The sequence below is a fragment of the Sitophilus oryzae genome, unplaced genomic scaffold, assembly GCF_002938485.1.
Source record: "Sitophilus oryzae breed Bouriz unplaced genomic scaffold, Soryzae_2.0 scaffold_809_pilon_pilon, whole genome shotgun sequence".
Lineage (NCBI taxonomy): Eukaryota > Metazoa > Arthropoda > Insecta > Coleoptera > Curculionidae > Sitophilus > Sitophilus oryzae.
The window spans coordinates 1877876-1898638 of NW_022147427.1; the positions used below are offsets into that span (position 1 = coordinate 1877876).

General features: G+C 32.9%; 3 protein-coding genes across 3 annotated transcripts; 2 read left to right on the forward strand and 1 right to left on the reverse strand.

Annotated features, from left to right (window-relative positions):
• Positions 1–4928: 4928 nt before the first annotated feature.
• LOC115888929 lies at positions 4929–7486 on the reverse strand. The gene is made up of 2 exons (XM_030908817.1): positions 7085–7486; positions 4929–5189 (listed from the first exon to the last, which is right to left on the reverse strand). Exons 1-2 carry the CDS (start codon positions 7396–7398, stop codon positions 4964–4966), a joined length of 540 nt encoding a protein of 179 aa, XP_030764677.1. The 5' UTR covers positions 7399–7486; the 3' UTR covers positions 4929–4963.
• Positions 7487–12042: 4556 nt separating this feature from the next.
• LOC115888952 (fibrous sheath CABYR-binding protein-like) lies at positions 12043–18654 on the forward strand. Its single transcript, XM_030908839.1, has 7 exons — positions 12043–12142; positions 12273–12471; positions 13808–14134; positions 16435–16590; positions 16650–16796; positions 18005–18205; positions 18273–18654. Exons 1-7 carry the CDS (start codon positions 12059–12061, stop codon positions 18401–18403), a joined length of 1245 nt encoding a protein of 414 aa, XP_030764699.1. The 5' UTR covers positions 12043–12058; the 3' UTR covers positions 18404–18654.
• A 131-nt stretch (positions 18655–18785) lies between these two features.
• LOC115888950 (protein ITPRID2-like) lies at positions 18786–20619 on the forward strand. Its single transcript, XM_030908837.1, has 5 exons — positions 18786–18942; positions 19002–19169; positions 19241–19406; positions 19477–19535; positions 19590–20619. Exons 1-5 carry the CDS (start codon positions 18935–18937, stop codon positions 19633–19635), a joined length of 447 nt encoding a protein of 148 aa, XP_030764697.1. The 5' UTR covers positions 18786–18934; the 3' UTR covers positions 19636–20619.
• Positions 20620–20763: the final 144 nt, after the last annotated feature.

Below are 20763 nucleotides of genomic sequence, written 5' to 3' on the forward strand. Positions count from 1 at the left end.
AGTCAAAATATATATTTATTTTATACAGGAGACGAGTTAAAAATTAAACACCTGGCAACATTGGCGCAAAATTCCCGAATCAATACGGGGTCTCACACGGTTTGTATCGCGCAATTCTGAATTTTGACATTTCTATTGCCGAAGAAACAGCAAAAATATGAGAAAACTTCCAAGAAAATTACTTAATTTTTGTATATTTATCTTAATTTTGAAGATATTTAAAAACCGCGTAAAATAATTCAATTTTTGTGATATTTTAAATAAAATGCCGCGTAAAAAATATCTCAGGAACTTTTACTAATTCGATAAATATTATATGTATTATCGCAAAAATATTAAAATATAGTATTACTGTGTTAAATATATTTAATGTTTGATGCCCATAACAAGAGAAAAAAACAAATAAACTGTCTGTCACGCGCGCTTGCCTAAAAAGTCACATTTCTAAAATATGTAAAAATATACGTTATTCAAATGATTAGATTTTATTTTTAAGATGTCTTGAAAGAGAATCGAACTTTGAAATAGTTTCTCGAAAAATTTGGATGTGTTTCGATCAAAAAGAGCGCCCAAAGTTAATATTTGCTTACAGTCACGCCTAGGTTAAAAAAACTCAAAATATTATGTCCTTCTAATAGAAAAACTATTACAATATTACAGATAGAGCAGAGAAAATATTAAATATATTTAAATTTGAGTGATAAAAACAAATAAATCTAGAGTAAGAGCAGGCGCACTTGCTAGAAGCCATGTTTCCCAAAAATTGACAAATTTACGCTATTTGCACGTTTAAAATTTATTTTTAAAGCGTGTTCCAAGACAATCTGAAATGATTCCTACCGCAAAATACTGCTTTTAGAAAAAAAAGGGTTTGTTTATATTCAGTGATGCGCGCAATAGTTTTTTTTTCGTTTGCAGTCAAGCCTAGGTTAAAAAAACTTAATTAATTATAATACAGGTACTTCTTATAATTAAACACAGGTACTTCTAATAGAAAAATCCAGTAAAATAAGCACAAGAAATATTTATTTTTATAATATTCCATTTTAAGATAAAGAAAACATTAAATGTGTACGGAAAGAAATAAATAGACCTATATCGAGAGCAAGCGCACTTGCTAGGAGCCATATTTCAGAAAAAAATGTCAAATTTACGTTATTTCAACGATTAAAATTTATTTTGGGATGTTTTAAAAGAAAATTCTAGTTCTCAGATATCCGGGAAATCGTGTTTTCCAAAAAATTGGGTTTGTTTTCATTCAAAGTCGCGCGCAAAGGTTTTATTCGTTTTCAGTCACGCCTATGTTAAAAAAACTTAAAATACCGGTACTTCTAATAGAAAAATCCAGTAAAATAAGCACAAGAATTATTTATTTTTACAATATTCCATTTGAAGACAAGAAAACATTAAATGTTTTGGGGAAAAAATAAATAGACCTATAGCAAGAGCAAGCGCACTTGCGAGGAACCATATTTCAGAAAAAAATGTCAAATTTGCGTTATTTCAAGGATTAGAATTTATTTTGTGATGTTTTAATAGAAAATTCAAGTTCTTAGATATCCGGGAAATCGTGTTCTTCAAAAAATTAGGTTTGTTTTCATTCAAAGACGCGCGCAAAGACTTTATTCGTTTTCAGTCACGCCTAGGTTAAGAAAACTCAAAGCAAAGGTACTTACTAATAGAAAAACTCCGTGGAGTAAGCACAAGGAAGATTTACTGTTCCTATATTCCAGATAAAGCAGAAAAAACAACACTACAACACTTTCAAAAATCCAAATCACTGCGTTTAGATGAGGAACGACAACACGCGGTCCATTCCGTTTTTTTTGGAAAAACGAAAAATCCGTGCGCTGTTGTCGGACCCTTTTTTTCTCTACCCTCTATCCTCACCACTCTACTGTCACTCACAGAACACAATTTGACGACATTTCGGTTCTGATCTGGACCCGCGTCGCATCGATACTACGGGCACGATGAGGTTTTACGCGCATTCGGGAATCGCTGCCGGCCGCGTTGCCAGATTGGCCGCCGCCGGCCGAGGAGGTGAGATCAAAAAGATGTAAAGCCGGCGATGCACGCGTTTGTTTTGATTCGGTTCGTGGGTGATGCGACGGTGAGAACAAGGCGCTTTAACTACTGTACGATTAAAAAGATGAGGCGCGGATGTATTGCCGATTAGATAGATGCTGCTACCTTGCTTTACGTATGTTGAAGATTAAAAGCAGTCCGCCAGTTATTGTTTAATTCTTCTGTGTGCTAGGGTAGGTTCTGTTTATATAGCAATCGATACAATTTAACCAATTTTTTTACAGAAACACGTCCAAGTGATCGTATTTGAAAACTTTTGATGAGTTTCTATGAAATGAAATACTATTGTTTATCTATTGATGTCCACCAGGGCAGGGACAGGTGAAAATAATTCATAGTAGAACATTCGCAAAAATTCACGACAGACCCTGTTAATCACCGCGACCTTACTATTGTTTGTTCCCCTTCCTTGAGTTATAACGAGTTATAACTCATCATACAGTCTCAGGGCTTTAACAAAAGCCAGTATCTGAGACGGTTCCACAGGGGCCAGTTCTCCATCCTCGACATCAGCTGTACCAAAGTTCATGGCACGAACGGTCGTCGTCTCGGCAAGGAATCACAGAAGCACAGAATCTGCATTCACTGTTGTTCCTCAGCTTCAACTTCGTTGAGGAGACAGTGTTCTCATAGAAATCCTGTGACAATCCGATTATTGTTTTTACTTAAATTAACAAAAATCTTTGATTTTTCTCAGTCGTAAGTTCTGAGGAACTTTTTCGAATGTTTTAGACCGTTGGAGGACTCCTATTCCAGGTTACGGATGGAGTCTTCCGGGTTCCTCAGTTTTGCCTTTAATTGGTTTCCGCTTGGAAAACAGAACGGTTCTGGTCCAGTTAGTGGAGTGATCGCTCTTGGTGAGCAGACATCCAGAGTAGGAGAACTTGCGAGAGTCTGGCAAATGTGCGATTCTTTGTACTAGGCAATGATAGGCTATTGACAAAACTATAACTAACTATATGTAGAGTTCAAAGTGTTTAGACCTTTTGAAAAGAATAGGACTGGAAAATCTAACTGTAAAGATCAGAAGTCTGTAAAGATCACTGTCACTCCCATGATTGTAAGTCTTTCAATTGAGCGTTGGAACTTTTGGTGTTACAACAGCAAAATAAAACACTAATTTCACCACAATACACCAAACCATTTTACTTTTGCACTGGCCGCGCGTTTCGCTAACCATGTTAGTATCATTAGCATATGATTAAAACTAATGCCGGGTCCAGACCAAGCAGACAAAAAACGACAAAACAGAAACATTCATGTTTTACGACAAAATTGCGACAAATGCAATACATTTCTGCGACATTTTTGTCTCATTTTTGTTTTGTTTCAAAATTCGGAGACTTTTCAATGTCCCGTCTCGAGTCGGTAAAGATCAAAGTCTCTATGTTTTGTTCGTATATTTTACGACATGTTGTCGGCACAGTGTGATTGGCGTGAGCTGCCAACAGTAGAAACCCAGTGAAATCACACATGGTTACAGTACGTTTGTCCGTTCTGTAGCTACGGGGTATCCGTGAGAGGGGAAACGATATTCTCTCGATGTTTTTCGTACAGATTTACAGATTTTAGAGGGGCCCGGACCACCCTCTGTATACGCCACTGAGGCAATGATGAGGAGAGACAAAGAGCTACAAGTCTCCAAGTTATTAGATAACTGAATAAGTGGATTAGATCTGGAGCATATATCATAGATATCAGAAAATAACTATAAAAGATCTGTAAAGGTCACACTGGAGCAAGCCATCTGAAATGTTTAATCTAAATATAATGCTCAAATCTTTCGCAGAAAAAAAAACAAGACATAGGTATATGCGTATGCATTTGATGCTCTCCCATTATTTCTTCATTACATTAAATCATCATCCGAAACAAGCAAGGATAAGTTAATATACAAAATAGGCACTGCCGTTTTTTTAATAAACAATATCCCAAATTAGAGTTAAACTTAGTTCTCCGAATCAATTTCTTCTTAACGCGCGCCAAAAGCGAGCCCTTTTTAGGCATTCCCCTATAATACTCACCTTCTCCCAGTTCTGTTCGCCCGATACTCGAAGAGCCCTTTTCAGACTGCGCCCAAACGGCGGCCAATTACGTAACAAGGTAGGGGATGGAAGTCGCGTCGAGCCCTTTCGGTTGGATTCGTCACGAGACCCCGACTATTTCGGCTGACGTCGGAGGGACCGCTGTTTAAAGGGATTATCGAGCAGAGTTGCCAGATGCCATACAAGGTTCCCTAGTTTTAAGGATTAGGTAGTTTCGACCAGGGATCTGGGATAGGCAATATTTTTTTATAGAGACCCAGCTAAGAGATATTTTTGCATTTAGTTTTTAATGCTAATATAAATAGCATTACCTTTTTGAAACGTATTTTTGCAATCAAAATAAGTTTATTGGACAAAATTTACCTCTATACAAAAGTGCTTTTTTTATTAGCTGTAAAAAGCACAGCCAACACCTTGGTCAGATTTCGAGCCATCTGTGTAAAAACAAATATAGTCACGATATTTTTCGTCTAAAATTTGTATTAGACTAGTTTTGTAAAGATATCTGGACGTTTCAGATTTTTTTAATTTACAAAGTTCCATATTAACTGAAATAGGATCCTGCCATGGAGGGGGCGGTGTGTCGGAAAAAGTGGATACAGGGATATTAGGAATGTTTTGTTGGGAGGAAAATAGGTGGTATCTTATATTAATGGGGCGTGGGTATTTTGGATGAACGGTATACGTGAACTTGCCATAGTCAATCAAAAAAGGCTTTGACTTAATGGATATTCCATAATTAAGAGTATGGAGAATTCCCCTGTGAAGGGTATTATGAAATAAATATACTTCGTCTTGTGATTCACTATTTATTAATTTATTGTTTCAATCTAAGGTCTGGCCAAAATTTCTTCTATTTTTATTTTCTGTTCTCTTGTGAGTGTAATCATATCCTCGCACTTCGGCTGGCTTATAATAGCGCTACAGAACTCCCTGTGAATTCGCACCCCGTCCAAAGCCTTTGTCTGCAGCAGCTCGTGGTGTTTGATTTCTTTGACGAATTGGGCCCGTTGTTTAGCCCCAGCTTTTCTATACCTCTGACGGCATAAGACCCTGCTGAAATAAAAATTAAGTTACAAGAAATTCACAAACACTCGCAAAGTAGGACACACTGTTTCGTTTACATCTTCATCAGGGAAGGAGTTGATATGCAGGGTGGGCTCATCTTATTCGCCTCGGTTGATTATACAAAAACGGACAGATGTAGAAACAACATTTTTTAAAGGTATATGTGCTTAATTTAAAATTATTTTCAAATGTACAGGGTGTGTCAAAATGTCAGAGTGTGTATTTAAATATGCATACTATAATAAAAAAGTTTTTCAACACTCCGTACATTACTTTTAAGTCAGAGTTAATTTTTGTACTGACTTTGAAGCCAGAAAAATAAACTTTACTAAAAATTTTTATTGCTTTCTTAAATGTATACAGGGGTAACAAAAATTGCTGCTCAATTTTAAATATTTATTTTACATAAAAACTTCGTTATTTTAAATACAACATTATGTATTTTTTTAAATAAGTCGAAGCAGATTTAAATGCTCTTTCAAACTATATTAGGGTTTCTTATACCTATCTGGCTCAGATTTTGAATAAAAAGCGATTTTTCCATAAAATGGCAATCAAGATGACTGGTGTTGTCCTGGTAATTTGCTAGTGAGTCAGGTGAGTCAGGTGACAGTTAGTAACTATTTCCAAAATCGACATTAGTTAATGGACTTTATTTAAATTTATAACAGTTTACTTTTTATTTAATTTACCTACAACAATAGTTTAATAAGTAAGTATCTATTATTTCATCAAGAAAAACAATGGAGTAGTTCTTTGATTTATATTACGATGACTTATAGATATATTGGATTTTCTATAAAAGAACCAATTAAGGCAAATTCATTTTCTTCACTTCCAACGACTTTCAACGGTTTCTGCCTAATAAAATCTGCCTACAACTTCAACTACTTCAAATAATGAAGGTATTTTGAAAAAAGCAATTAAAAGATAAAAAACGCGGCTAAGACTATCAAAATGTTGATCTAATAACAGTTTGACGTTTATACTATTACGTGAAAAGCAACTTTTTTCCAAAGCCTACTATAACTTCACCGAATCATCGTTTCTTGTTCACTGTTATTAATATCTTAGTTATTACGTATTAATATATCTGGTATTATGGTATTCTGGTATTTCTTCGATTTTAAAATAAACTAACTGTTTCTATCTTATTTTTTGTTAGAATGGACAAGAGGGCTAGTGATACCGTATTGTAAAAATAAGGTAATTAAGGGCTTATTTTTTGGTATTTATTATAAATTTGCTAATATCTTCGGTTTGAAAGAAGATATCAAGATGCGGTTTTCGCTGACTTTTTAAGCTTTTACTACTCTTTGCTATCAGCTAAAATTACATATACTCTCGTATTTATTTTTTTTGAAAAAACGCGTTGGTTAAACGTAAGTTGTTGTTTGTTAAATTGTAAGAAAGCGCCCCCAAGCGTCTACGCTCAAAACCTTATTATTATTATTTTTATGGTATAATATAGAGTAAGAAACGCTCTTTTAGACGAGCCCTCGTTTGTTGGATTCTGATCATCCAGTCCGGAGTTATTAACATTTATATAAAGATAGATCTAACCTTCCCCCACCACTTTATTTTAGCAGATAGGGCAAATTGGTTCTAATAAAGAAAATCCAAAATTTACTGAAGATTATGAAGCTATTATTTATAGTACCCATTATCTAGGCAAAATTCTGTAAAAATTCTATTTTCTTATTTTCCATAGCAGTTGCACCCCCTAGCGGCCGTTTTACAAACTTGAAAATAATTTCCAGCAATTTCTCATAGCCTCTTTAGTTATAAATATTATTTTCCGTAAGCCCTACGGCTAATACTTTCCGAGATACAGCCGAGAGCTATTCTTGTGTGTGGGTGGGACACCCTGTACTTCTACTTACTATGGTAAATCCTTTAAATTAGCATAACTGGGATCTTGACTGTCTTTAGGCGTCAGCGCATATTCTTTGACGTCCACAAATTTCATTTCCTCAACTTTAATTTCTCCAGTTTCTTCTTCAAAGAACGATAGCTCTTTTGATACTTTTTCAACGTCGGATAAATCTATTTCATCTGTCTCGTCATTTTCTTCACCCTCAGTTTTTAAACCATCCAATTCTTCCTTTCGTTTTTCTTTATTTTCACCAGGATCAAGAACTTCTTCGCTCGATGGTACTGTATCGTTTCCTTTTTCAATTTCTTGCAAATCAGCCATTTCTATTTGTCAAATAAAAAATAATATACAAACTACAAAAATAACATGAATTTTGAGGTAAGTACAAAGGGTAAGTAGAAACAGTAGACAGTTTGTTGTGTTTCTATGACTACGAAATTTCTCCACAATCGATCAGCGCACCAAAAAAATATTAAAACGTTTGTCAAAAACGTTTTTTCATGTTTTTGTCCAAAGTTTTTGTACGAAACTTGAACGTTGATTTTCTTAAATATTTAAAAAGTTTTTTGGTATCAAAACAGAGAAAAAAATAGATTGAAGTCCCGAGTTTTCTTAAAATAATTAAGAACAAATGAAGAAAATGTTGCCATATTTAAATTTTAAATCTGAAGAAAATTTGAAAAGGTTTTTATTCAGATTAGAAATTTTTTTATCTCAGATTGTCTGTATTTTTAATTTAAAGTATTAAAATAGAAACAGTCTAATTAACACAAAAACAAAAAGGTCTCTTTGTTCAACATTTCCAAAAATAAAATGTTTTGTTAGCATAAATATTTAGAAACTTTTTTCAGAATAATATTAAAGTTAAATTAATAGTCTCAGAATCAAAGGTTATTGATAATTTATCGATATATAGATGACAATCGAAATATTGATATATCGATAGTCGAGATATATCGAAATTTATTTTTGTGAATATATTTTTTTTATTTAGCTATTTAAAAACATGAATATTAGTTGAAGATTTTAAGATATATTTTATTTTCAGTTTTCCTAAAAATTTCATAAATCCATTTTTATACTAGATACATAAGATTAGGGATGGATTTTTTGCGATATAGTGATAGCTATCGATAATTATTAGTACGTGTGGCATGGGTGTAGTAACTTGGTGTAGTAAGGGACGAAATAAAAATTGATGATATCAAAATTATCGATATATCGATGTCTGTAGTTATCGATAAGAAAAAACTAATTTTTACGATTTATCCTTAACTATCGGTAATAATAAACTAAATTGATAACTATCGGTTATCCGATAACTAACAATTTATCGGGTTATTGAGAGCTGTCAATATATCTATAATTGTCGATATATCGATAATTATCAATATATCGCTAATAATCGACATATCGATAACTGAAATATATCGATAAGCGATTTGCGAAAAGTTATCGATAAGTAATATCCAGACGCCCATCCCTAGTCATTTTCAGCGCCGCGTCGAATAACTCGACACAGAATATAATAATCTCTACTATTTTATTTAATTTTCTTTATTTAAAAAAATTAAAATTAAATAAAATTATTATATTTTATTTAATTATTTTTTATTTAAAAATAAAATAATAAAAATGGACCTGGACACATTTATTTATTTCATAATTTTAAGTAAGATTCAAGTTATGAATAAGATAAGTTATTCCTAATAAAAATAAACTATTAATCAAAAATTGACTGAACAATATTGTTAAGCATGTAAGCATGTTGTTAGTCCAATACTTAAGGAAGGTACACTTAATGTTACTTTAATCTGTTACATCCTTTTAACAGAGCACATTAAATAATCCAATAAATTACAGAATCAATAAAAATTAAAACCTTTTTTAATCTCCTTTTTTTTCTTGCGTGTCTTGGCGCCACTGTATCTTATTACCAAGATGACAAACGCCTCTAGTGTCAGCCACTCTAAACCTTTTATCTCCTTAGAAAGCTTAAAACTAACGAAAATGTCTTTAAATTATTCCGCCGATGCCTTTCTCTGCTTTTTATGTTTTAATCGCCCCTAATCCTAGGCCTGTGCCTTATGGAAATTAGGCAGAAATACCTTTTTAGATGCCCGTAAGATAGTCCAATAACTTTAAGAATTTTTCAACAAAACAAATTTAATTGAAACTTTTTACGCAGTTTGTTTCTATTTAACAATTCAATTGACCGTGAATTTCTATAAGAATTGTCATCCATCATTAGATTTTATGTTGTTTACAATTTTGCGCTCGTAATTTGCGCTTTTACATGAAATTTGCAGAGTATTAAATTCTCTAAAATGTTCCAACTGCTTATTTTGAAATGAAACGTACACTATCGGACAAAAGTAGAGAAACTTTTTAAAATAATTGTGTCTTTTTTGTTAACGCAGTGAGGCCATTTTATGCATTGTTAAAATTAAAGATACTTAAATAGTTCTTATTTAAATGAAATAATCACATATCTCACGAAAACTTAAGATTTTATTCAGTTAAATAAAAAAATTTAGGGATAAAAGTGAAACTAAAAATTAATATAAAAATTACATAGTTATTATAACCTAATAAAATGAATAATGGGTAGTGTAACCGTGATTAGCTATAACTTCACGACATCGCTTCGGCATGGAGTCCAATAGTTTCCTTATGGTATCTGGTTCAATGGAATTCCAGGCCTCTTTCAAAATTCTTATAAAATCTTTCTTATTGCTAATGTGACTGTGTCTTACCCGGCGATCTAGTTCCTCCCACAGGTTTTCAATGGGTTAAGGTCTGGACTTTGGGCAGGAAAATCCATAACCTTAATTTGTTCAGACAAAAACCATTCTTGTAAGACTTTCGATTTATGCTTTGGATCATTATCTTGCTGAAATATCCAGGTTAAAGACAAATTATAATCAGCAAACGGAATCATCGCTTTCTTTAAGATGTCCAAATACATAAATCGATCCATTGTTCCTTCTATTACATGCAATGGTCCCATGTCATAGCCCGAGAAGCATCCCCACACCATGCAAGATCCACCACCATGCTTTACAGTGGCCTTGGTATACTTTGGATCAAATCTTTTCCCTTCTGGGCGATGCGATGTATCCACGATATGCTATCGGATCCAAATAATAGATATATTGCATTTGCTTTCCTCTGAAAATATGATCATTCATTCGTCGACAAGTGCAAATATTTTTTTTGCAAAGGTAAGTCGGGCTTTCTGTTTTTTCTTACCGATGAGTGGTTGTTTGGCTGCTCTTCTACTAAATAATCCTTCTTCCCTTAGCCTTCTTTGGATGGTCTTACAGCTTATATTGACAACAGGTAGTTCACTCAAAGTTTGATTTGCCAATTTATGCGGATTTTTTAATTATCTTTTCAAATTTTTTTCGTTTTTTTTCCTTGGCCGACCACTTTTTTTATTAGTCTTTAAGGAATTGCAAGTTTTAAAATTGGAAATCGTTTTGCTAATTACACACTTATGCAAACTAAACATTGCGCTTATGTCCATTTGCCGTACACCATTCCGATGGGCGTTGATTATTTTTTCGCGAAGATCCTCAGACAAATATTTTTCGCGTGGCATATTTAGTAAAAATGTAAATCAGAGTATCAACAGTTTTCACCATAAACAAATAATTACTAAGTATGGTGAATTTTTGTGTTGGTTTCTTTATTTATGTCCCTTCAAAAATATTTGTCCATATTATAAAAATAAACACCTGATAAGATAAATTTGGAATGTGGCGAAAAATTATGGTATTTCTAAAAGGAAATATATGTTTAAACCAAACATTATTTTAAATATTGGAGGTTTTTGATTATATTATTACAACGAATTCAATCTATGAAAAACCTGTGTCTAAACTTATTGGACTAAAGATACAAAAAATCCTCTACTCACAGGTATAAATATTATTGTGTTACTTGATGTGGGTGGAGAATCAATAGAAATATTTCGAAACCTAAAAGCGATCGCTGAAGAATAGTTTCAATAATGAATGAGGAATATTACCAAGAATACATTTGGATTTATTGAATTCCAGTATGTCTCAAAAGAAATATGATATTTGTTAACAGTATTAATGATAAACTAGCCGTTATAGATAGTTCTAGCCTTTCAGAAATTTTGTAATTAAAGAATTTGCTATTAAATTTTATATTCTTAAATTCCATTTCTGTTTGTACAATAGTTTGTAACTTTAGCAAAAAAAATTGTGTATTTCACTGTATGGTTTGTTGACATTTATTTGGAAAGATTGGATATTGGAAACACATTGGATATTTGTAATTTCTGATAAAGTATTTATATCTACTGATCTACTATAGGAATGTATTGTTTTTACCTACAGGGGCTCACCAAATTTTAAATTCACTAAAAAGTGGTCAAATGTTTTAATTAAGCGTTATTTTATTGCTTCAAAACAATCCTCTATAGGTATTTAGCCACTGCACTGCAAGAAAATCTACAAAATAAAATAGTTATTTTTTGTAAACACTTCTGGCGTTAAACCTAAACGGACACTGCTTGTCAGAATTATGTTTACAGTTATACAAATTTGCCTAACAAAGAAAAAAATGCTTAACGTTTCGGAAAGTTTATCCTTTTCCGTCGCCGTCGGAAGAAGAAGAATATGAAAATATTTCATAATATGTTGAGTTTTTTTAAAAGGACACTGTCTCCTCAATGAATACCTCAGTAGATTCAAGTTAAAGGACAATGGCGAATACAGACTCTGTGGGGAAAATGGGAAAACACAAGAACACCTCATCACTAAGTGCGCCGAGAAGACTTTGATACATATAGATAAAAAAACTTATAATCTTTGGTACGCTGATACTTTTTTTTACTTACCTGCATGCCTTTTTTGTTTAGTGACTTTGATATTGCAAATATACGAGACGCTCTAAAGTAATTAATTGTCATTTGTCATTGAATTACTGACAACACTTTACGTCAGGCATGTTCGCAAATGCTCATCAAGGTGGATTTATATCAATATTCTTTAGCGTTGGTAGCAATCCTTTAGCATTATGGGATAAACAGGTACAAAGACAAACTTCCTAATCATTGTTTTTTTAAAAATACCAAAACAAAATCTACCATTGCGATATTTAATTGAATTTTAGTTTGAAACCCACATATACACTACAGAATTTTTTGCTCAATTTTTCAGGTAAAAAATGGTCACATTCGAAGAATAATAGACGATGAAGTTAAATCTTTGGTTTTGGATATTGGAGGTACCAATGTAGCAACAACTTACATAACATGCCCTATAAAGCCAAGGGCATCTTTGGGCGTTAAATTACCTTACCTAGTCATGATTATCAAGAACATGAAAAAATATTTTTCGTTTGAAATACAGATTTTGGGTAAGTCGTAATTTTTAAAGAAATACAACCCAGTGGCTTTATACAGAATTATAATCTCCTTCAAGTTTTACCTCTTTAGTTAACTTATGTTATTGGATAGCAATAGGTTTTACATTTCCGCAGAGAAATTTTTATAATTTTGTGTTTATTTTTTTATAAGTGGCTTCAGCTAAAAAAATCCACCCCTCTTTTGTAAATTAATATGATTTCTTCAATTATTCATTATTCAGTTCAATCAAACTACATGAAACATTTTAACTTCAATATTAATACTCAAAATCAATCACGATATTAAACGTTTATTTAAACATAATCAACCCTTGTGCGAAATCTTGAATAGGATCTGAATTTCGCTGATATATTAATCAAGCGAATGTCAGTTTTCGCTTATCAATCGCAAATGGAATTTCTACATTATCAATTTAGGTACACTTACTTCACAAGAGCGGTTGTTAATGCTGTTATTAATTTAGTATTCGTTTGAGCTATAATTAAAATCGCATATACCGGTTGATTTTCAAGAGTGGTTCACCCCTTATAACACTTATTTTTTTAAACAAAATTAAACGAGATTTGGTATGTTAAAATATGTCATAAATCAGAATCGATTGACATGGTATTATTTTATTTTATTCGATAGAAAATGACATTCCGAATTTAATATCATTCCATATGTATTTTAAATTAATCATAATTTTTCTTCGAAAAAATGATGATGACAGGTATTGATAATTTTGATTCAAAATATCTCAAGAACCCTTACTCGTAGCGATTTTTACCAAGAGACCTTATTTACGTAAAAATATCTTAAATGTATATTTTTACTCAGTAGTTTTTTACAAGGTACGGACGAAAAGTTATTACTCTTCAAACCAGTTACGAAATATATAGATAGCGCCCTCTACAAGTAGGAGTCATATTGACATCTAAATCAAATTTCTCATGTCAAAAAACTCCCAGACACCAATTTTAATCCAAATATTGACGTTAAATCAGAAATTATTTGGAAAAAATCAAAATAAAAATGAAACTTCTACACCCTGTATCTCCGAAACGAAGCATTTTAAGACATATATATTTATACGAACTTTTTACTTATTTTTATCTGCAGAATATGCTGCTGAAGTTTCCAGAATACAGTTTGGACCACCCTGTATATGTCAGTATCTTAACTGAATGTTTTGGAGTTAAAGAAATATGTTTATTTTTAAATAGACGTGTCATTTTACTGGGTTAACTTAATTCTCTGATATTTTGACTATTTTTTGTGCTATGATTTAGACATAGATGTATAATATTTATTATCACTATATAAATCTGTGTATTATACATTTAGATGATAAAGATATGAGACGAAGATTCAGGGTATCAAATTTCCAATCCACAACCAAGGTGAGACCCTTTTGCACGACAATGCCCATTGGTCTGAGTGCCGGTTGGAATCAAGTACAATTCAACTTGGCCGATTTCACTAAGAGAGCTTACGGATCGGTTTATATGGAGACGACAAGGGTACAAATACATGCCAACGTGAGGATTCGAAGGATATATTTCACCGATCAACTACACACAGACGATGAACTTCCTAATGAGTTTAAACTGTTCGCTCCTGGTCCTGGTACTAAAGGAAAGGAAAGGGAGGAAAGGAAATCTAAGGAGATAGGTACGAGACGATCTACAGTGTTAGCTTAGCATAGATTGCTGGGGTTTGGGATCCTGATCTCACTCAGATCCTTCCTCTCATTGTTTCTTTGCGTTAAAGCACTTCCAGCTCTTTGCAAAGCTACCTATGTCTCTGATGTTAGCTTCTGCTGCTTCCTCTAGACCCTCCAAAAAACCGTCCTCTAAAGTTTTAAAGCCTCGCTTTTCCTGTGCTGGTCAGTGGTACAGCAGATGATCTATGGTTTCTTCTTCTTCTCCGCATATTGCACATTCTCTGCAATAGTCGTCGTGCATTCCATCTCATGAGGGTTACTCCCCCCAAAGTTTCAAATGATGACATCTACAATTATGCGTACTAGAGGTTCTATTGTGTTCTAGTAGTTATATTCTGAGTCTTCGAGTTGTGGCGCATTCCTCACGGTGTTGCCACGTCTCTTGATGCTAGTGATGGTAGTTCCTATTAGCTTCCTTCAAAGTGTTGATCTTAACATGTGGTGGGTCATCTGCCACGACCTCTCCCCTGGCCTCCTCTTTAGCCAGACTGTCCGCTTCCTCGTTGACCACCACATTGCTGTGGCCTGGCACCCAGCACAGAGTGGTCTTGCCTTAACGCAGCCAGAACAGTGTTTCTTGGCAGTCCATCATATCAGAGTATATCACTATATCTTCTATTGGTCTATCAGCAAATTTCCTTCGTATAAAACTGGTCCTTTATAGAGTAAACCTCTGCTTGTAGATTACAGCCATCCGATAGCCTTAAAGATCGTCATCGGATGTCTAGTTCCTCTGAGGAGATGCCTATACCTACACCTGTGCCTCCTGAAGTCATGGAAGCATCTGTGTAGGCTATCTCTTGAGTGTTCATTACTAGGTTGCTTTCCCATTCTTCTCTTGTCGGGATGCGAATCTTTATCTTTTCTCCAAAATCATGTTTGGTGAGCATATAGTCCGTTTCCTGGTCTAGCAGATATGGACTCGTGTTCCCCATGATTTTCCCTACCATTGGCAATATCCTCGAGTGACCGTAGTTGGTCTGGTTCCACAGATTGAAATCCCTTAATTTTAGGGCATCCTTAGCGGTCAGATCTTTCACGAGTTTGTCGATTGATTGCAAGTCCAGAATTACTGCTTGCGTTGTGCTGTTACTTGCTCCAGTTGTACTGCTCGATCTACAATATTCCAAAACAGCTGTTATTTGTTAAAGAAAAACAAAAAATATATTTGATGCCGGAAAATTCGTATCCTTATACCGGGTGCGTCTCAAAAGTGGCTCACCCCTATAACTTTTTTTATTTTTTCAGATAAAACAATATGTTAGTGTGTGACATAAATTAGGATTGATTGACAAATTCAATCGTTTTATGTCACTTCCGGTTTCACCGGAAATGATTACAAATTTTGATTTTTTACCCTTATACTTATATTTTTTTTTTACTTTATTCGATAGAAAATGTCAGTCTGAATAGAATGACATATCATATGTCAACTTTTGACATTTTTACATATGGTTTATTTGAAATTGTAACATGCGGATCATAGCGACAATTTGACTGGAAATATTAAGTGTGTGGTATCAAATTATTCGTAAAAAATGCTTTTTCCAAAAATGGTAATGAGCCACTCTAGTTCCATTTGAAACAATTATGTTATGATTAAAAATACGATTTGGGCATCTTTTAACCGGCCAGGACAAGACACTAAAAACATTAGACGATCAAATCTATTTTTCCAAGGCTCCGTGATTAATTTAACAGTCATGGCACTCTATTTTAATTTTCAATCTTTTTTTTGTTTTAAGCGAATATGTTTTGTTTTTGAGCGAATATGTCAAAAGTTGACATATGATATGTTATTCGATTCAGAGTGTCATTTTCTATCGAATTAAGTAAAAAAATACCGAAGGTGCCATTTAAAAATCAAAAGTTGTAGTCATTTCCGGTGAGACAGAAAGCGACCCAAAACAACTGAATACGTCAATCAATCCTAATTTATGTCATATACTAACATACCAAATCTCATTTTAAATGAGAAAGTTATAGGGGTGAGCCACTTTTCAGACGCACCCGGTATATAATATGAAACCGCGTTTTTACATCTCAAAATTCGACCAATAGACACATTTTTAGCCAAACAGAAAGCCAAAACTAAACTCAAAGTAAAACATTACCTGAAGCAATAAAAATCTCATACTAGTCCGACTTTATCTGTACCACTGTAAAATGACATTAACATACCCTGTATATTAAGACTCTATCGGTGTTATTTTAAAAAGACGCGCTGTATAGCAACACTAAATTTCAGCACCAGAGGATGTTCCAGCAATCAAAATCGAGAAAAAGGACGAAGAAGAAGAAAGTCCTCCGCCTCCAACTCCGACTGAGGAATTTCCAGTTCCAAAGGAAGCGTTACAAGTTGACCAAAGTCTAGTTGATACAGAATTGGAACCACTGCCCGAAGGTACTATCCGTTATTAATTGTATTCTGTCTCTGTATTTTTGTCTCAAAATTTGTTACAGGCGAAGGAGAAGCCGTTCCTGGAGAAGAACAACCAAAAGTTGAAGGTGAAGAAGCGGTGGAAGGCGGTGCAGCACCTCCTACTGAAGGTACTGATGAAACTCAACCAGCTGAGGGCGAAGAAATAAAAACTGAAGATGTAGGTCAAGGTAGGTGTTTTGCCCACATATAACAGGGATTATTGAAATATTTGTAACTTTCTATGTTGCTGAGAAGGTAGGTATAGGGTCCGGCAATAGTGCGTCGGACATCTGTAGCTCCTATAGAATTAAAAACTTGAGAATTTTGTTTTAGTGCAAACCTAAAGTAAGTTCTAAGATATATTTCAGGAAAATATTTTAACTTCTATAGGGTGGCTCAAAAAAGTGTGAGTGGATCGGTATGATTTTTTTAATGGAACACTCTGTATATTATTGCATTTTTTGCTTCCTCTCAGATCACTTTACATAATCCTAAGATATGAGTAGATATATTTCGATAGTTTCAGAGATATTAATAAATAAATAAAAAATATATATTTTTCAGCCTTTTAAAAAAAATATTAAAAATACAAGCTTCAAAGCTGTCCTGAAATCAAAACTATATTAGATATTTACTTTAGTTGATATGCACTTATTTTGTTATAAATATGGCAATCTTAAATCATACAGGATGCTCAAAATTCTACACCAAACTTTTTAAAATGTTCTTTTTTTCGTTTTTTCGTTCAAATGGAACACCTTGTATATTTTTTTTTCAATAGATGGAGAATTAAAAAATGAACACTTTTTGCCTTTAGAGTATTTAAAAAATTTTAACGGTTTGTTTTAATTTTGTTTTATTCGACCAAAGTACTGAATTTAGAATTCGGATACATTTCTGTCCTTGTTGTGTTCTAAGTTGAATGTCCCTGTTAGATGTCCCTTCTTGGATATTATAGTTCCTAAATATTTGTATTCTTCACATTGTTTTATATTGCTGAGTTCTAACTTCCGGTCTACTTCGTCTGCCATTTTTAGATGTTCTGTTTTTGTCATGTTTATTTTCAATCCCCATTCTGCGTACTCTTTCAATTTTCTGAGCATAGTCAATATATCTTCCTCATCATTAGCTTCTATAACCTGATCAACGGCGAACAACAAGGTTGTCAAGCAATGATTACCAATCTGTATCCGCATTCCTGAGCACTTACGTCTCCAGTCTCCATACATTCAGAGCTTCCTTGATATAGATTTTAAACAAAGTGGGTGACAAGCAACAACCCTGTTAAATTCTTTTCGAGATATTGAAGGGTGCTGATATATTTTTGCCAATTTTTTCTACTTTGTTTAGGCCGATTTGTTTGTATTATCAATAATCAATAACTTTTCGGTTAAAGAAGGTGAAGGCCAACCTCCAACTGATGCTGAAGCGCCAATTGAAGGTGAGGGTGAAACGGCTGCTACAGAAGAAACAGCAACTACTGGAGAAGCTCCAACCGAGGAAACGGGTGAAGGTGACATCAAAACAGAAGAAGCACCTCCTGAGGGAGTCGAAGAAAGCCCAGAAGACAAACCCGATGTTGACGAGAATGTCACGGGTAAGCAAAAAAATAAGTAATAAAAGAAAAACACGAAACATAATTAAATTCTAAACTAACATTTTAGCTGAAGCTGAAAATGCAGGAACTGATAATGAAACAACTGAAGTCACTGAAGAAATTAAGACTGAGGTGACTGAAGAAGTTACTGATACAGAACCTGCTTCTGATGCGCCAGCTGAGGAGGTTCCTGAATGAGATGCCTGATAATGCACGTGTACATATTTATTACTTAAAATAAAATTTTGACTCTGATATATAATTTACAAAATGATTTACCCAAGATTTACCTTGTCTTTTAAAAACTACTTGGGCAACCTTTTTTAAAGGTGTATTATAGGCAACCAATTATACATCATTTAGAGTATTTATTTCTCAATCCAAATATCATCATTCAGCCAGATTCAGCCTTATTTTAAATTTATTAATTAATAAACTCTTCAAATATTTCTTAGGAAGTTTTATTTAATGTATTTTTTATCACTTTAAGCCTTCTTTAAACAGACATATTAGTTCAAAAACTATTGGGAAATTTGATTTGCCTCCACCACCATATGACATTTATTTATTATTTATTTTTGACAGCCACCTGTTAAAATCTAAAAATCTCTTTAATTTTTAATTTTCTTTTTCAGATTAATAATAAATAAACAATAAAACAATGTAAAATCGATTAATCTTTCATTATATTTCCAAATTTATATAGTTTTAGGAGAGTAGTTTAGAAACATGAGTGGGTAAGGATATTAAAATTTGCCATGCCATAACACTTTATTAAGTAAAAAAATATGTGAAGGGACCAGACACACCTGATGGCGAGACAACAGTCTACGCTTACACAACAATGGTTAGACACTTTAAATACACTTCAAAACAATCAACTGAGTCAAACCCAAAGGTCTTCAGTTCCTAATGTATATGCTGCTCAACAAACCTTGATTAACCGACAGAAGTATTTATTAAGGTATGCATTTAACACACTTTTTTATTATAGCTAAAGCAAACTAGGTAATATTTGTTATAAATATTTTATAGGGATTCATCATTTCATTCTGACGATAGTCACTGTAGTAGCGTTGAATCTGTTCTGGAATTGAGAAAACCTGATCCAGAAGAGGTGCTGTTAGGTTTAGGTTTTGGACCAAGAGGAAATTCAGGTGTAATTAACAAAATTCCAAGTAGATTTCTACAACCTTCGAAGGTACTGAGTGTTTTATATTTTTGAATTGAACTTTTAAATCTAACTGTTAACTTAATTGTTACTTTTAAAGCTCATTCCACAAATCGACATCAACAAATTTATGGAACAGTATGGAGCAAACCTGCCTGAGTAATCACGGTAAGGAGCTATAAATGCAACGAAAATTTTTTTTTTAATTTCTAGATCTGTTCCGCCCTCGCCTGCTAAAAAAAGACCCAAGTCATGTTAAATCTTAAACTTTATACGTATCAAGGAGACCACATGTTGCTCAATGTCCTGTACAGTATTTACTTTCCATGTTCCTGGTATTTGTCATATTACTCCTCTCTTGCCAGGGTATAGTTACTTTTGTAAACTTTATCTAGTTGAAGATCCTAAAGACTATTTAATATATTAATATAGTTACTTATACCTATAGTCCGTCCTCCAAGAGAATACCTATATTCATTTGCAGGACAGACTTTGTCTATACCAGCTCTATGCTTAAAAATACATTTTATTAAGAATATAAAGTTCCACTTACATAATATTTCCAATCAAAATTAATACATTCCTTCAATTTGAGACTTACAATTACTATAGCAAAATTATATTTTATAAAATATTTTTCTATTTAATATATCCACAACATATCATTCAAAGATATTTAAACTATATCATTACATTCCAATTTGAGGTTTTAATAGTTAATTAATTTAAGACACTCCATTAAATAGTTATAGATATTATTAATTGGATTAACTACTAGGGATCAAGGGTCCAAGCAAAAGTTGCTAAAACTTTGGGAATGTAAGGGTTAAAAATATAGATAAATTATTATTTCACGCAAATGTTTATTTAAATAGATAATATCCTACACTGTATGATAAAAGTTTATAATGAATTACATAAATGGAAGAATGGTCCAAGCTAACATTTTTTCTCAAATTTATGCTAATACCTAATAAATAGTGAGGATATTGTTGAAACATTCCTATGTTGATAATTATATTTCTTTTAATGTAATATATATTTCTCTGATTGTATAATTTGCTATGTATTGAGTTGGAATTTCTAAGCAAAGAATGTTGTATATTTTGTGATGATTTTATTTATAGGATTAAAAATATTTAAATTTATATATTGTTAACCCATATACAATTATTAAACTATTTTTGTAAAATGTTTGCCAGCTATATTTTATGATTTTTCAATAAAAATAATTTTATTAATAGAACTTTATTTATATCCCACAAGATACACATTTTTTTTTAATTATTAAAATTACACTAATAGATAAACAAATCTATAAAGTACCTATTGATTGAACCTATAAACAAATCTTGAAATTAATTATGTTCGAAAGGATACCTCCCTT

What these genes read in the sequence shown, in the direction of transcription:
- LOC115888929 (XM_030908817.1), bottom strand. Translation starts at nt 7,398, where the DNA reads ATGGCTGATTTGCAAGAAATTGAAAAAGGAAACGATACAGTACCATCG. An exon ending in AATTTAAAGGATTTACCATA is followed by an intron (nt 5,190 to 7,084) that starts GTAAGTAGAAGT and finishes TTTTTATTTCAG; the next exon opens with CAGGGTCTTATGCCGTCAGA.
- LOC115888950 (XM_030908837.1), top strand. An exon ending in CGACAGAAGTATTTATTAAG is followed by an intron (nt 19,170 to 19,240) that starts GTATGCATTTAA and finishes AATATTTTATAG; the next exon opens with GGATTCATCATTTCATTCTG. An exon ending in TATGGAGCAAACCTGCCTGA is followed by an intron (nt 19,536 to 19,589) that starts GTAATCACGGTA and finishes TTTAATTTCTAG; the next exon opens with ATCTGTTCCGCCCTCGCCTG.
- LOC115888952 (XM_030908839.1), top strand. Translation starts at nt 12,059, where the DNA reads ATGTTCGCAAATGCTCATCAAGGTGGATTTATATCAATATTCTTTAGC. An exon ending in AAGGAAATCTAAGGAGATAG is followed by an intron (nt 14,135 to 16,434) that starts GTACGAGACGAT and finishes ACTAAATTTCAG; the next exon opens with CACCAGAGGATGTTCCAGCA. An exon ending in TGTTGACGAGAATGTCACGG is followed by an intron (nt 18,206 to 18,272) that starts GTAAGCAAAAAA and finishes CTAACATTTTAG; the next exon opens with CTGAAGCTGAAAATGCAGGA.